The sequence below is a fragment of the Rutidosis leptorrhynchoides genome, chromosome 2 (genome assembly GCF_046630445.1).
Source record: "Rutidosis leptorrhynchoides isolate AG116_Rl617_1_P2 chromosome 2, CSIRO_AGI_Rlap_v1, whole genome shotgun sequence".
Lineage (NCBI taxonomy): Eukaryota > Viridiplantae > Streptophyta > Magnoliopsida > Asterales > Asteraceae > Rutidosis > Rutidosis leptorrhynchoides.
The window spans coordinates 525,431,812-525,447,454 of NC_092334.1; the positions used below are offsets into that span (position 1 = coordinate 525,431,812).

A 15,643-nucleotide genomic window follows, 5' to 3' on the forward strand; every position below is an offset into this window, starting at 1 on the left:
AATGAATATTGGTGCTAACAAGATGAAACAAGAAGGATTGAAGTAAAGTAAATGTTTGATTGGGTGGCTTTTTATGGGTAATAGAAGAGGAGAGGGAACCATGAAAGGGATGTATTCTTGGATTCCAAAACTTCACAGATAGTCTATTGATATTATATCAATGAATACAAAAAGAGATTGGACCGACACCCTAAGCCCTCGATCATACAGCAATATACATTATGATTAGTACTTTTCCTTTTTTTTTGACTAAACAAAGATCGAACCCCACAAAAAGGAACCCTCCAACTACTTTATTTTTTTTTTTCATTTATGTTCCTGCCAAATTACAAATCGTGTTACCAGATCAGAGGAGGAAACCAATTAGCTGTTGGGCCGCTGGCTAAGATCATTTAAGTGTTGGGCCACCATGAATTCACAAACCCATTGTTGTTTCCTGTTTTTCTGTTTCATATGCCGAACCCCAAACCAAGAATTAAACACCATCTTTTTCGATTGTTACTAGTACAACTGCTTCCTATTCCTGTTTCATTAAACAAACCGAGAACCCAAAATACCACACCATCATTTAATCATCACCAAAACCAACGCTTTTTTTTTTCCTGCTGCTTATATTCGATCTACTACAAACCTATCTATTGAAGTATTTCTACAACTATTTCTGTTTCGAATTCTGTTTCAAAAGAAAAACTAGCTGTAAATTAATGATGCTAGTTGACTGTCATCTTCGTGCAAAGTTGGGTGGGCCGAATTGCTATAAGTGTTTCTACTACTCCATTAACACATAAAATAAGTCAATAATCATGAAAAGCAAAAGTAAGGCAGCCTAATGTAATAGGGTACCGATATATATATTCTTATCACTTAACCTAGTGGGGCAATTATTAAATTGAGGGGCCAAAAGTCGACCAAATGGGTCACTTAAAGTGGCATTCGGTTATCATATTTTGTTACGAGGACTTTATGGCACATGAGATAAACAATGATGATGATGGATTGTTATGATTTAGATGGTAATGGTGACAAGGAGATGGAGAACGATTATAATGGATAGGAGATAGATGTTAACAAACTGCTGCACTCAAGCTGCATTGTTTCTGTTTTCCCTCGCAATCCAGGAACAAAATGAAATCAAATTTATAAATATTGTTGGGCTGTAATATAAATTATGCTTGGGCCGAGGTCCATCTTAATTTTCCTGTTAGGCCGAGATTCAACCAAGTTGTTGGGCTGTGACTCAATTTGCAAGCAGGCTGCGGCTATCGGGTTAAATAGAAATAAGGTAGGAGTTAAATTAGAAAAACAGAAGCTAGTTGGACGGTTTGGGATGTTGTCAAGTAATGAGAGGTCACAAGTTCGAGCCCGGGACATTTTTTTTTTTGAAAAGCTTGGAAGGTAGCTTTCAATACTAAATCATTATTATTATTATTATTATTATTATTATTATTATTATTATTATTATTATTATTATTATTATTATTATTATTAATATGTATTATAATTATTACTATTATTATTAGTTATCATTTATTATTATTACTATGATTATTATGTTTATTGTTATTATAAATTATTGTTATTATTGTTGAAAGTATCATTATTAAAATTATCATAATACAAGTATTATTAAAACTACCATCATTTTTCTTTTTCCTTTTATTATTATACCTAATACTAAAATATTTTAAATTAAAATATTGACATTGATAACTGATCTTTTAAAAATAATATTAAGTTTTATTACATTATATAATATTTTTTATATAACACTTATTTTAAATGACACATAATATATATATCCTAAATAGAGTGCCTTAATAAAGAAGATGATATTTAAACCTTAATTATATACCTAAAATATATAAAATAGTTATAATTAATAATATAGCATATGAACTACTAATAAAACAAGAATAATAATAAAATTTAACTTGATCGATTACGATTATATGTTTTAATATATATATACAAATGGTATAGGTTCGTGAATCCAAGGCCAACTCTGCATTGTTCAATATAGTCATATGTATTTTTACTACAAAATACAGTAGGTGAGTTCATTTGAATCCCTTTTACTCTTTACATTTTTGGGACTTAGAATACATGCAAATGCTTTATTAACTGTTTTACAATATTTATATTCGTGATTTCATTTGAATCCCTTTTACTCTTTACATTTTTGGGACTTAGAATACATGCAAATGCTTTATTAACTGTTTTACAATATTTATATTCGTGATTTCATTTGAATCCCTTTTACTCTTTACATTTTTGGGACTGAGAATACATGCAAATGCTTTATTAACTGTTTTACAATATTTATATGCGTGAGTTTCATTTGCTCCCTTTTACTCTTTATATTTTTGGGACTGAGAATACATGCGCTGTTTTTACAACTGCTTTATTAAATGCTTTTGAAATATATTTTGAACTTCGAATACATGAAATGCTTTTATAAATGTTTGACGAGATAGACACAAGCAAAACATTCCTCGAATGAATTATTATGCAGACAGAAGTTCTGCGAATTATTATTGAATTATGTGAACATGATAATTGCCACCATTGAATTATGTGGACATGATAATTGCCACCATTGAATTATGTGGACATGATAATTGCCACCATTGAATTATGTGGACATGATAATTGCCACCAGTTGATGTGAATGTTATATATCGAGAGAATGATTTTATACACAGGTTATGTGTATGTTATTTTGTGCACAAGATATGTGTACGGTTACTATAATTTATGAAAATGGTTTCGTACACGAGAAAGATGTACTGTATTTAAAAGATATAGCATGTACATTACAGGTGGGTATAGGATTCGGGCCCATTTGTACCATGCAGCATTTAAATTTTGTGGTCTATCAAAATGATGAATTTTTTTGTTTTAAGATAAACCTATGAACTCACCAACCTTTTGGTTGACACTTGAAAGCATGTTTATTCTCAGGTATGAAAGAAATCTTCCGCTGTGCATTTACTCATTTTAGAGACATTACACGGAATCGTTCAAGGCATATAGAGGTCCGTTCATCGCGATGGTACCATATGTTATTGTATTCGTTCAGAAGATTTTGGACTGGGTATGACAGATTTTATTATATACCTCGTTCCGCAAACCACGTATTAGAGGGACCACTTCGTGGGGCCACCACTCAGTGTATATATAATATGTGGGAAAACCAGCCCCATTCGAGACTCGAACCTGTGACCAAGCGAAGCCCTACTAGGGAATTGTACCACTCAGCCAGAAGCTCGGTGGTAAATGACCCTTCCTTTAATATCGTTTATAGATACTCGAATACCATTCCATACTCAACAGCCAATGAGATTTACAAAACCCCTTATTGGAAAGCAAGACCATAACCATAATAAAATAGTCTAATGTTCGATGTCCTGATCTTCTCATACGTCTCAAATACAAACCTAACTAGCACCCATGGTCAGATATGGGCATGTGCAAAGTTTACACTTGCACATAATACATAATCCAAAATGGCTTTACTATACATTGTATTGTTTAACTACAATTAAAATATCAAATTGTTGGAATTTGGATCCGCTTTAACCCATATCCAATCCGCCTACTAACATGCTTGATAGCAAATAAAGTGTGTTCATCATCTTATCAATTATGTATTACTAAATAACCATTAAATTAGGTGTTAATATTATGCGTGAGAATTTTAAGACCTTTCAACATTATATAAAATAAAACGGAGTATAAGTTAAAGTTTACGAAAAAATGCTAATAGTCAAATGAGATTATAGAAATGAACAATTGTTGGGAAATCCGGAAATGAGGAGTAATGATTCTTGACAAAATCATTCTATATAGATTATTTATATACGGAGTACTAATTTTATTATTATGTATAAAATGATATCAAAAGTTAAAATCTTATGACCTTTAGACCTTTATTATTGGTGATGAGTGATGGGTTTTTGGGGTATAGTGACTATTCGGCAAAGGTGATAGCGTGATGACGTGATAGAGTTTGTAATAGTATAATATGATGGTTGTGTGATGAGGTAATTGGTCCTGCATTTTTATTTTCTTTTTCATTTTTATGTTAAGTTATTATATTATTTAGTTTATTTTATTAATTAGTTAACTTAAAATTTTTTATAAAAAATAATGGTAACAGATTTCATAAATTTATATTTTTTAGATTTATATTGTTTAGGGTTTAAATTGTATTTTTAATACTTTATTTAACTATTTTGAAAAGTCATACAAAGTCTAGGTACTAAATGTGTAAAGTTCTTATTTCTATACCCCTTCTTTTTCATCATCGGCTCATCGCAACCTGAGAATGAAACCAAATCTGAGGTTTTTTTATTTCATCATCTTCTTCATTTTAATTATTAATCATCTTCTTCATCAAAAATTAAACACAATACGATTCAATCCTAATTCGTGGCAGCCCCCAGTTCGTGGATATCAACCAACACGCTCAGATTCTTCCCGTGAAACTCTCATCGCGCCATCCATTTTTTCGGTCCATCACGCCCCACAGTGGCGCCATGGTGGCGTGATGGTGGCAAAAAACGTGTAGTCACACTACGTTAACAAAGGTCTTAAACAAAGAATTATAAGAAAAATTAATAGAAGATAACATTGAGAAAATTAATGTCAACTTTTTTTTTTTTTTTTAGAACTATCAACTACGATTTTTTTATCCATTGAGGTCCACCGGATTCGGAAACCTCACGTCGTTCAAAGTCCAACTAGAACCAAGGGTAGTCTTCAATACAACATCTCCTATACCTTCTATTTCAAGCTTTTTATTGTTTGCCAATCTACCTTACCTTGATACGATCAAAAATTCTTCATCAAACTCCTAGTGGGTGAGACATGAAACGAAGCTCCCGAATCCAAGATTCAAGACTCCACCGAATCTTCAACACTACACAAAAGTGCATCATCCGTATCTTTCGCGGTAAAGTTAACACCTTTCGCCGGAGAATTCTTGCAATTCCTTTGAAAGTGCCCATTTTGATTGCAACTCCAACAAATAGCTTCACTTCGGTTCTTCAATGGATACCTCTTCTTAGACTTCTTCCTACCCTCCCTAATACCTTCAAACGCTAGCTTAGTAGTTCACGTAGAGCTACTAACCGCGGTGACCGTACTCGACCAACTTTTTCAATAACGATGAAAGCAAAATTAGTGCTTTTAGTTCATCATCAAACTTGAGATCTACCGATTCAAGCCTTGATATGATATTGTTGAATTAGTTGATGTTATCCGTTGCACTCGAACCTTCCCTCATCTTCGTATTGAACAATTGTCGCATAAGAAAAACCTTATTCATCGCCATAGGTTTTTCATACATGTTGGAGAGAGCCTTCAAACATGCAAAATTCGTTTTCTCATTCACAATGTTATAAGCAACGTTCATGGCAAGAGAAAGACGAATCGCACCCAAAGCTTGGCGATCCAAAAGAGACCAGTCGGTATCATCCATGCCTTCAGGTTTGATTTCCAACAAGGGTTGGTGTAGCTTTTTTTGATACAAGTAATTTTTAATTTGTATCTTCCAAAAGCCGAAGTCTTTTCCATCAAATCTATCGATTCTAAATTTCCAGTCTTCCGCCACTTCCCAAACTCGTAACCTTATGCCCTAGATACCAATTGTTAGGGTTATAAGACCCAACAATATGAGTGATTTCAGAAAATTACTCAATCCACAAACATAAACGAAGACAGTAACGAGGAAATTAAAGAACACAAGATATAATGTGGATATATGTAATCAAGAGTTGATTACTTTAATCCACAGACCAAACTAGAGGGGTTTTTATTGATAATTTCGTGCATACAATTTATGGGTTACATAGGGTTTATTTATAGGAAGAAAAGAATCACCAATTCATGTAAATGAGATGAAAACTATCAACTACAAATTCATGAGAACTATCAACCACCAATTCATGTAAATGAGATCAGAACTATCTCATGTTTGGTGTGATAAGAGTTCATGTATGAAACATGAAATTATACTTCATAATTAATTTGTTTCACACTATGAAGTCACGTGAATTCTTGTAGTCCCACTTATTGTTTAATTCTCGTTCACACCCAACAAAAACTCTTAGTACTTGCTTATTCAAATGGGGCTGCTGACCACCTTCTTCCCATTCAGTTTTGGTTGATCTAGAAGTGGTGTTGGTTTATCTAGAAGTACACACTAAGAAGGAATGTAGTTTATGTAACCACCGGAAAGTTGTTGCATCTTCAAGGAGAATTTGTTGTCACCGGGTCCATATCAGACAGCGGGGCATTCATTACACCATTCGTGATAAAGATATTGACTTACTTAGGTTAACTTGTGAATTCGAGCGTTCGTTACTAAATTAAAAACTTGAGAATTTACTGTAATAGTAGACTCGAAGTAGAAAGCCTTTTTCATCATCATTCACATTCAGTACCGAAAATGTTTTTTTTTTTTTTTTTTTTAATTTAATAAAATCACTTAGTTAGGAGAAGATCACATAAAGTTGGTCATACTTCTTGAGTTATAAATTATTCTTCAATGGTTCAAAATATATATATATATATATATATATATATATATATATATATATATATATATATATATATATATATATATATATATATATATATTTTAGCAAAATAACGATTACTATTAAAATTTAATAAGGTTCAAAGTTATATAATTGGCATATAATGGCATGCATTTATTGGGTTGTAAACCACTGTGTTAGACCTCCCACAAGCCACAACACAGGATCATGGGTTGAAACCGGTGTGTAATTATGATTACTGTACTTTATAATATACATATTTTTTGAATATGAATGCTGAGTTTACTAATTTCATTGTTCACATAAGGTTGTATTTTGCAGAATGTGCCTTTGGTTCAGTATACAAAAAAGGTCCAAACCAAGTAAGATAGCCAATTTTGAGTGCATGAATTGTAAACTAGCAAGACACTAAGAATTATCAGTAGACTTGACCACCAAGAAAGAACCACTATTGACACATATATAATTTTACTATACGAGGATATTAAATACCTAGACACCAAGAAAACAACACCAGATGACCCAATGAAACACATCAAATAACCACTAAAGACTATCTAGGCGGTACCTTAATAAACTGACATGTGATCAATATGAAGCATTTCAATATAAATGCAGGCCTATTGACATAAAAATGTACATTCACAGTTTAACATATCAAAATAATGAAATTGACATTTGCATATCTCAACCACTGAACAACATTATACGCTGATTTCAGTTTCAGATTTGAAAGGACATACATAACCTTGATGGTGTAACTTACCAATTTCAAATTCAACTAGAAACGCCTATTTTAGGTAAACACATAATTCGAGTTGACTTTTAACACAATAAGCTCCATCATTCGAGTTTCAATCTTGCAAGAAAATTAGATATATCAGTTGAAGAAGAAGAAGCTCGATTACCTCTCGACATCTACAAGTAAATTAGATGATATCAGTTGATTAAATACTTCTCAGACACAATAAAGAGGTAGAAATTATCCCACTTATTCTCAGACACAATAAAGAGGTGAAATTATCCCACTTATCTGCTGATGCATCTTCAGTAATTCGATTGAAACTAATATAATATGATTTTATAAAATCTAGTTTTTCATGAGTAAAAAGGAATCTAGTCTAACTTTTAAATAAAATTAAAAGCTAGATTATTAAACAGCTTTTGAGTAAAAAAAGGAACAAGAAAGTCGGAACTCCTATTATGGCAAACTTACTTGTAATTCCATTGCTTTCTTAAGTTGTTCCACGACTTCTTTTGCTTTCGGTCGTTCTTCTCTTTTCTCATTTAAGCACTTGTAGGCAATCATCTGAAATACATTCAATGCTTCCGGATTGATTTGTGCTTTTATATCCTCAAAGACAACGTCATCTTGAAGTCCTTTTTCAAATTTGTCTTTAATGAAAACGGGAAGATACACACCTTCGTGTTTCCGGATCATAAATGTTGATCTTCCACATAAGATCTCAAATAAAACGACACCAAACGAATATATATCAGACTCTTTGGTTAAGAAACGTGATTTCAAGTAAAGTGGATCCACATAGCCCTCTGTGCCGCACGCATGATCGATGACGTAGTCAGTTTCCTTACCTATTGCACTTATTAAAGAAAGCCCAAAATCAGCAAGTTTTGCATGCCATTCATCATTTAGCAGAATGTTATCTGTTTTGATGTCCCTATGTATCACAGTTGCTTGTTTTCCGACTCCTCTGTGAAGGAAATCCAATGCGGTTGCAACATCAATACATATGTTAAGTCGTGCCGTCCAAGTAAGACGAATATCATTCAAGTACCTATCAAGACTTCCTCTTGATGCATACTCATACACAATAATTTTTGCATCGTTTTTGACACAATATCCTACAAGACTAATGATGTTTTTGTGCTTATACTCAGAAAGAATATGAAGCTCATTCAGGAATTGTTTCTCCCCTTGACCACCACGTATGTCCAGTAGCTTTGCAACAATTGTATGATCACCCTGTGGAAGTTTTCCTTTATAAACCTTCCCAAACCCTCCTTGGCCGACACAATGTTTATCATGGAAGTTTCCAGTGGCTGACTTAACATCTTCAAGTGAAATCCATAGGGGGTCTTTATGGTTTTCCTATCAACCATGACACCAGTTAAATAAAATATACATGCATTTTAACAAGAAGAAATTTCAAAGTTTTCATAATTTTGTACATTTTTTTTAGTTCTTGTTTGAACTTTTGACTATATATCTATATCTATATATATTCTATATATAAGAAGCAATCATGAAAGAATATTATTACTTTAAGAATAGGGTTAGAATAATTTTGGAGCACATATTATTTGAATTTAATAGCTAAAAACTTAATAGCTTAGAATTCAAATCCTTATTTAAAATTTAAAAGGGTCAATCGTAATTTTTAATACACCTTTTATACCCTTTTTATTTGTTAACAATATGAATATGAATGGTTCAAGGATAATCTTACTAATATGAGAAAAAAATGAGAGTTAACAAAGACAACTTACCTGATATGCTAACGCTTTCTCGAGCTTCGCTACAACAACTTTCATTGTTGGACGTTTCTCTGGAGTGGAATCTGTACACGCAACTGCAATTTTCATGAATGCATCAAGAGAATTTTCGTTAGGTCCACTAAACAGGCTAAAATTGTTATCACATCGTTCTTCCATTATTAAAGGGTCTATCATTTCCTTCAGTATTCCATTGTAGAAGCATTTTCGGGCCACGGGTGCCGGTTCTACTTCGTCACTCATAATGGGCAATTTATCAACGCCAAACTTCCCACATGAAATCTTAAACAAAAATCCTCCGAAACAATATACATCTGTTTCTCTATCAGATTTACCCGTCCCCAAAAAATCATTGCAGGTCTTATTGAGAAAGTCTTGATCGAAATAAAAGTCATTTCGATTCGGTCGAAGAAATTTAGAGTAGCTAAAATCAAAAATCTTTGCCCCAAAATTCTCATCTACAACAACTGAAAGGCTCATATTACCAACTGTAATGCTCATACCTAATGCAGTGCTCATATTACCAGAATGTGATATCATCTTTTGGTCTTCCTTCTCATAATGTAAGTACTTTAATCCATATGCAATATCAAGGCATATTCTCAAACGTTTTGACCATGTAAGCATAATAGACTTCTCTTCGTGCAGCAATAATTCATGAAGGCGTTCAAAAATAGGAATCTCAAAAACGAGGATCATCTCGAGATCTTCATCACAAAATCCAACAAGAGTGACTATGTTAGGATGCTTACAAGTTGTAAGCATTTCAATTTCATTATACAATAACCTTTTCCCATCTTTGTATTCTCCATGGAGGCGTTTAATAAGTACAGTGGAGCGTTTCTTGGGTAGTTCACTTCTATTCTTCTCTTTTACAAAGCCAAACTTTTCTTGATCAAAATGCTCAAGTTCTGCTCTGTAATAGTAATAATTTTTGTCAAATCTAATGCGGTATCCCTCAGAAAAGTTATTGGTGGCCAACAATATGTCACTGAGTCGAATACGAAGATGGCCAAAGAGATTTGCCTGCAACATTGTGATAAGGGGTAATTACTTTTTGAACTTATACTTTGCTAGAAGGATATTGAAAAGAAATCATATACTATTCTAATTTTTTGATTCCTATCGAGCTATTACATGGTTGTGGTTGAAGTCTGGAATTTTATCAATGGTTAAAGTGTAGCTTTGGATAAAGGTGAAGGGCAGAGTTGTCAATTACACAGTTAAAGGGTAATTATGAAAATACAATGTGAACGATATATAAGTATCAACCTACTTTAGATAAATACGCTCTAGGATGCATTATATTATACACACTCACATATGCTACAATGTGTTCTCTCTTCACTTGTGATTGTACACTCCTCTCTCTCTGGTTAACTCTCACCATTGTTGGTTGATCTTGTATAATCATTCATACAACTTGTTGAATGATTCATGTTAAGGGATTATATATCTTAGATCTTGTAAGATTGTAATATAGTGGTTGATTTCATCTTAATCTTTGAGTAGGGTATACATGTAAGATCGCATAGCCCAAACACAATGTCCTGCAATATAAGCCCAAGAGTCCGTCATTTTCTAAAATATAAGCCCAAGAGTCCATCCTTTTCTAAAACCAATTGGTATTAGAGGGACTTCCCCTTAGACTTATATACATACTTTGTTTTTGTCTCCCTCCTATGTGGGATAGGTTTGCACCCCAACAATCCTCCCCTCAAACCGAAGACCACATCACCGAGCCTCCACTTCAACAATACTCCCGCCATCTTATATCACCGATCTCTTTTCTTTCACTACCGGGACACGCCTCTTATACCGCCGATCTCTTTCTTTCACTTTTCTTTCACCATCACAAGCCTCCTATGTGGGATAGGTTTGCACCCCAACAACCCTCCCCTCAAACGGACACGCCTCTTATACCGCCGATCTCTTTCTTTAACTTTTCTTTCACCATCACAAGCCTCCTATGTGGGATAGGTTTGCACCCCAACAATCCTCCCCTCAAACCGAAGACCACATCACCGAGCCTCCACTTCAACGATACTCCCGCCATCTTATATCACCGATCTCGAGTCCATCCTTTTCTAAAACCAATTTGTATTAGAGGGACTTCCCCTTAGACTTATATACATACATTTGTTTTTGTCTCCCTCCTATGTGGGATAGGTTTGCACCCCAACAATACATATCCAGATTACATACTTGTTCAAGTTATTAATTATCATACTAAATAGAAAAGGATAGAAGAACAAATGTAGAAGAAGAGTGTTACCAAATTTTCATGTATCAATTCAAATCCATCCACAACTTGGTCGGAATGTTCTTGGCATTGTGTTGGTTCCTCCATTAAACAAGAACATTAACATTAAAAAAAAAATAAACATTAGTACGGAAAACTTATATATTAATAATTGAAGTGACTGATATGACTCATGGTTGATATTCTATAAACATACTTAGTGTTCAGTTTACATTTCTTTTATATACTACTATGAAACATATACTGAGTTTGTAATTTATATGTTAATTTCAATATAACATTATCAAGATTTTAACAATTCCTAATATGATTAGGAATTACAGTAATATATTACTCATCCATAAACTGAAGACAAAAAGGAATAATTCTTATAATATGGAGTATTGACTTACTTGAAACGATAATGCTTTCTCAAGCTCTTTGACAACGACTTCCATTGTTGGACGTTTCTTTTGATATTCATCCACACACCGATATGCAATATCTGCAAATGTGTCTATAGAATCCTTAATGGGACCTTTAGTTATAACTAAATTGTTGTCATCAGTTGCTTCCTTAATTATTGAAGGATCTACAATTTCCATTAGTGTTCCCTTAAGGTAGCATCTACGTGCCACATCTACCAGCCCACCTTTACTCTCATTCACGTACATTTCATTGTAGGCCACCCTTCCACATAAAATTTCAAACAAAATTACCCCGAAAGTATACACATCTGATTTCCTTCTTAACTTACCTGTCTTCTGATATTCTGGATCAATGTAAAATGGAGTGCCAAAAAATGAACTAAATTTAAGAGAATCTTGGTTCGGCGGAAGGAACATCGAGTGCCCAAAGTCAACAATCTTTGCTCCCAAATTCTCATCTAAAGCAATTGAGATTGTACAGAAATTACGGATTATTACCGACTTTTGGTCTTCCATCTCATGGTGTAGGTACTTTAATCCGTACGCAAGATCAAGACATATTTTCAAACGTTTTTCCCAAGTAAGAACAGACTTATCTTTGAATTTTGTCAAATACTCAATAAGGTATCCATTAGAAGCATCCTCAACGACAATGATCTTCTCGGAATCTTCATCACAAAATCCAAGTAGAGTGACTATGTTGCGATGCTTACAAGTTGTAAGCATTTCAATTTCTGTACTGAATACTTCTTCTTGTTCTTCTCTCTTGTCTTCTCTAGGGCGTAGGCGTTTAATAAAGACAGTGGTACATCTCTCGGGACGTTCACTTTTATTCCTCTGTTGTTCTACAGAAGCAGAATTCTTTTTATCCCAGTCTTCTTCAAGTTCTGCTCTATACAAGTCATAGTAGTCGGTTGAATGATAGAAGTATTTCTGAGAAAAGTTGTCGGTGGCTAAACTTATATCCGCGAGTCTGATCTTCATGTGACTCTGTTCAGATGTCAAGTGTTCCAAGTTGGGTCTCTGTAACAACAAGGGAAAAATATAAAAGGCTGTTACTTGATAAGAAATTGTAGCTTAGAGTTTAGACTCTTTTTGAAGTTACGAGTAATAAAAAAGGCTGTTACTTGAAAAGAGATTGCAGTTTAGACACTCTTTTTCCAGTTACAAGTAATGAAAATAACCTAACCCACCCCATCACTTTTGAACACTAGCTACTAATTCAACCGCATATCTTGACAATTCGTGACCCACTAATATAATGGCAAAAAATCAATTAACAGGCAAAATGTGATAGCAAAAGAAACAGAATAAAAGGAGGCTCCTTACATAAAGCTTTTCGTAGTGCAGCTGAAGCTCCAACGCTTTTTCAAGTTTATAGACAATAGACTTCATATCTGGGCGTTGTGCTCGCTCATCATTTGTGCAAGAATATGCTGCTGCCTGTAAAGTAAAGAGTGATCTGTGGTCTATTTCTTTATTATGGAAAGGTTGAATCATCTCATCTGTTTTGTTTTCATAATGAAATCTCGCCAGTGGAGCTAGAAACCTATCAAATTCATAAGGAAGAAAGGCTTTCCTCATGTATAATACTTCAAATAAAACAACACCAAATGAGTAAATGTCCGACTTGTAGGTCAAACCTCCAGACTTTTCTATCGATGGGTCCACATACCCTGGTGTACCAATAGCTTCCGTGATGAGAACCTCATCTATCTGATGTACTGCACGGTGGATGGAATATTCAAAGCCAGACAACTTGGGCTCAAACTTATTATTTAATAAGATTGTAGAGCTATTGATGTTACGATGTATCAGAGAGTGATTACGTCCATCCTCATAATGGATGTAACTTAATGCACGCGCGACACCAATACATATCTTTAGTCTTTGAACCCATGTCAGACTTGGCTTGCTTAAATGCATCTCGAGGCTTCCTTTGGCTTCGAGCTTGTTTATGATCACCTTCTCGCCTCCTTCATCACAAAACCCGAGAATATAGACTATATTTTCATGCTTGAGCCTAGAAAGCACAGAAATCTCTCTCAAGAACTCAATGGCGTGTTTGTGCTTACGGTCAAATCTACGAGCAGCAACTTTCACCCACTTCCCAGACTGTAAGAGCTTTCCTTTATAGACCTTGCCCAACCCACCATGGCCGATGACATTTTTCTCATCGAAGTTGTTTGTGGCTTCTAGGACTTCTTCAAGCGGGATTTGTAAGTCACTAAATTTCGTGATTGAAGATTCCATGATCCTGTTGACCAAATGAAATAAACGACTCAAACAGTGGATTACAAATGAATTTGAAGGTGAAAAAAAAAGCACATACATACAACAATAATACCTGATCTGGCTTATGCAACAGAATAATGTACATATATAGAAGAGAACAAACAACTAGGAAACAGAAAAGTGCTAACATTCATGGCATCCAATGAAAACAATTGCAAGTTGGTTAGTGTTTGATCTTGTAACACCCCAATTATTTTAATGTATCATTTAATGGTTATTATTTAACTAACTTTGGTTAGAAAAGGACTAGTAATGTAAAGTTCTAAGTGGCATGGGTAAAAAGTGTTTTTAGAAAATAAAAATTGAAGAATTAGATTCAGCTCAATGTGGCACGCCGTGACAAAGATGGTGGAAAGTAGGAACTATGTGTCCCGGAGTGACACTTGTGCCACTGATGGTTAAAAAAAAAAAAAAAAAAAGTTTGTCGTTTTTCGGAAATGGTTAGAGGTCGTTTCAGATCTAGATCTGAAGAAATAGGAAACATATAAGTACTAAGATCTGGCTTATGCAAAAAATAGCAACAAGAGTCATACCGCAGCTGAAGCTCCAACGCTTTCTCAAGTTTGTTGACAATAGACTTCATATCTGGACGTTGGTCTGGTGTTTCAGCCACACACTGATACGCGATTTCTACAAATGTGTCTATAGAATCTTTGTTTGCCTTTTTAATGATTAAAGGATCTATTATTTCCATGAGTGTTCCCTTAAGGTAGCATCTACGTACCACATATACCAGCCCAGCTTCACTCTCCTTCTTGTACATATCATCCCAGGCCAACCTTGCACATAACATTTCAAACAAAATTACTCCGAAAATATGTACATCTGAACCTCTTGTTAACTTACCTGTCTTTTCATATTCTGGATCCATGTAAAATGCATGGCCACGATACGATTTCAATTGAAGAGAATGTTGGTTAGGAGGAAGGAACATCGAGAGCTTAAAGTCTTCAATCTTTGCCCCCAAATTCTCATCTAAAGCAATTGAGATTGTATTGAAATCATGGATTATCACACTCTTTTGGTTTTCCATCTCATGGTGTAGGTACTTTAAACCATATGCAATATCAAGACATATTTCCAAACGTTTTTCCCATGTAAGAACAGATTTATTTTCTTGGTTTGTCAAATACTTATCAAGGTATCCATTAGAAGCATCCTCAACGACAAGGATCTTTTCATTATCCTCATCACAAAATCCAAGTAGAGTGACTATGTTGCGATGCTTACAAGTTGTAAGCATTTCAATGCTCCTACCGAATGCTTTATATCCTTCGTTGTCTTCTCTAAGGCGTAGGCGTTTAATAATGACGGTGGTCCTTCTCTTGGAAAATTCACTTTTATTCTTCTCTTCTACAGAGGCGGATTTCTTTTTATCCCATACTTCAAGTTCTGCTCTATACAAGTCATATAACTCGGTTGAATGATAGAAGTATGTCCGAGAAAAGTTGTCGGTGGCTAAACATATATCCGCGAGTCTAATCTTCATGCGACTGAGTTTAGATGTCACGTGTTCCAGGTTGGGCCTCTGCAGCAACGAGGGAGAAATAAAAGGCTGTTACTTCAATTGAAAAGATATTGTAGTTTAGACTCTTTTTACA

General features: G+C 34.2%; 1 protein-coding gene across 1 annotated transcript; it reads right to left on the reverse strand.

The window, feature by feature from the left end:
• Positions 1-7,185: 7,185 nt before the first annotated feature.
• On the reverse strand, positions 7,186-15,316 carry LOC139892904 (uncharacterized). Its single transcript, XM_071876030.1, has 7 exons — positions 14,576-15,316; positions 13,077-14,004; positions 11,733-12,770; positions 11,353-11,421; positions 9,072-10,103; positions 7,780-8,673; positions 7,186-7,481 (listed from the first exon to the last, which is right to left on the reverse strand). Exons 1-7 carry the CDS (start codon positions 15,283-15,285, stop codon positions 7,407-7,409), a joined length of 4,746 nt encoding a protein of 1,581 aa, XP_071732131.1. The 5' UTR covers positions 15,286-15,316; the 3' UTR covers positions 7,186-7,406.
• Positions 15,317-15,643: the final 327 nt, after the last annotated feature.

Bases quoted from the DNA above. Each gene is read 5' to 3' on its own strand.
- LOC139892904 (XM_071876030.1), bottom strand. From the start codon at position 15,285: ATGCTTACAACTTGTAAGCATCGCAACATAGTCACTCTACTTGGATTT. The intron at 12,771-13,076 runs GTAAGGAGCCTC...TTGTTGTTACAG, and splicing joins TGCACTACGAAAAGCTTTAT to AGACCCAACTTGGAACACTT. The intron at 8,674-9,071 runs GTAAGTTGTCTT...CATGGTTGATAG, and splicing joins AGAAAGCGTTAGCATATCAG to GAAAACCATAAAGACCCCCT.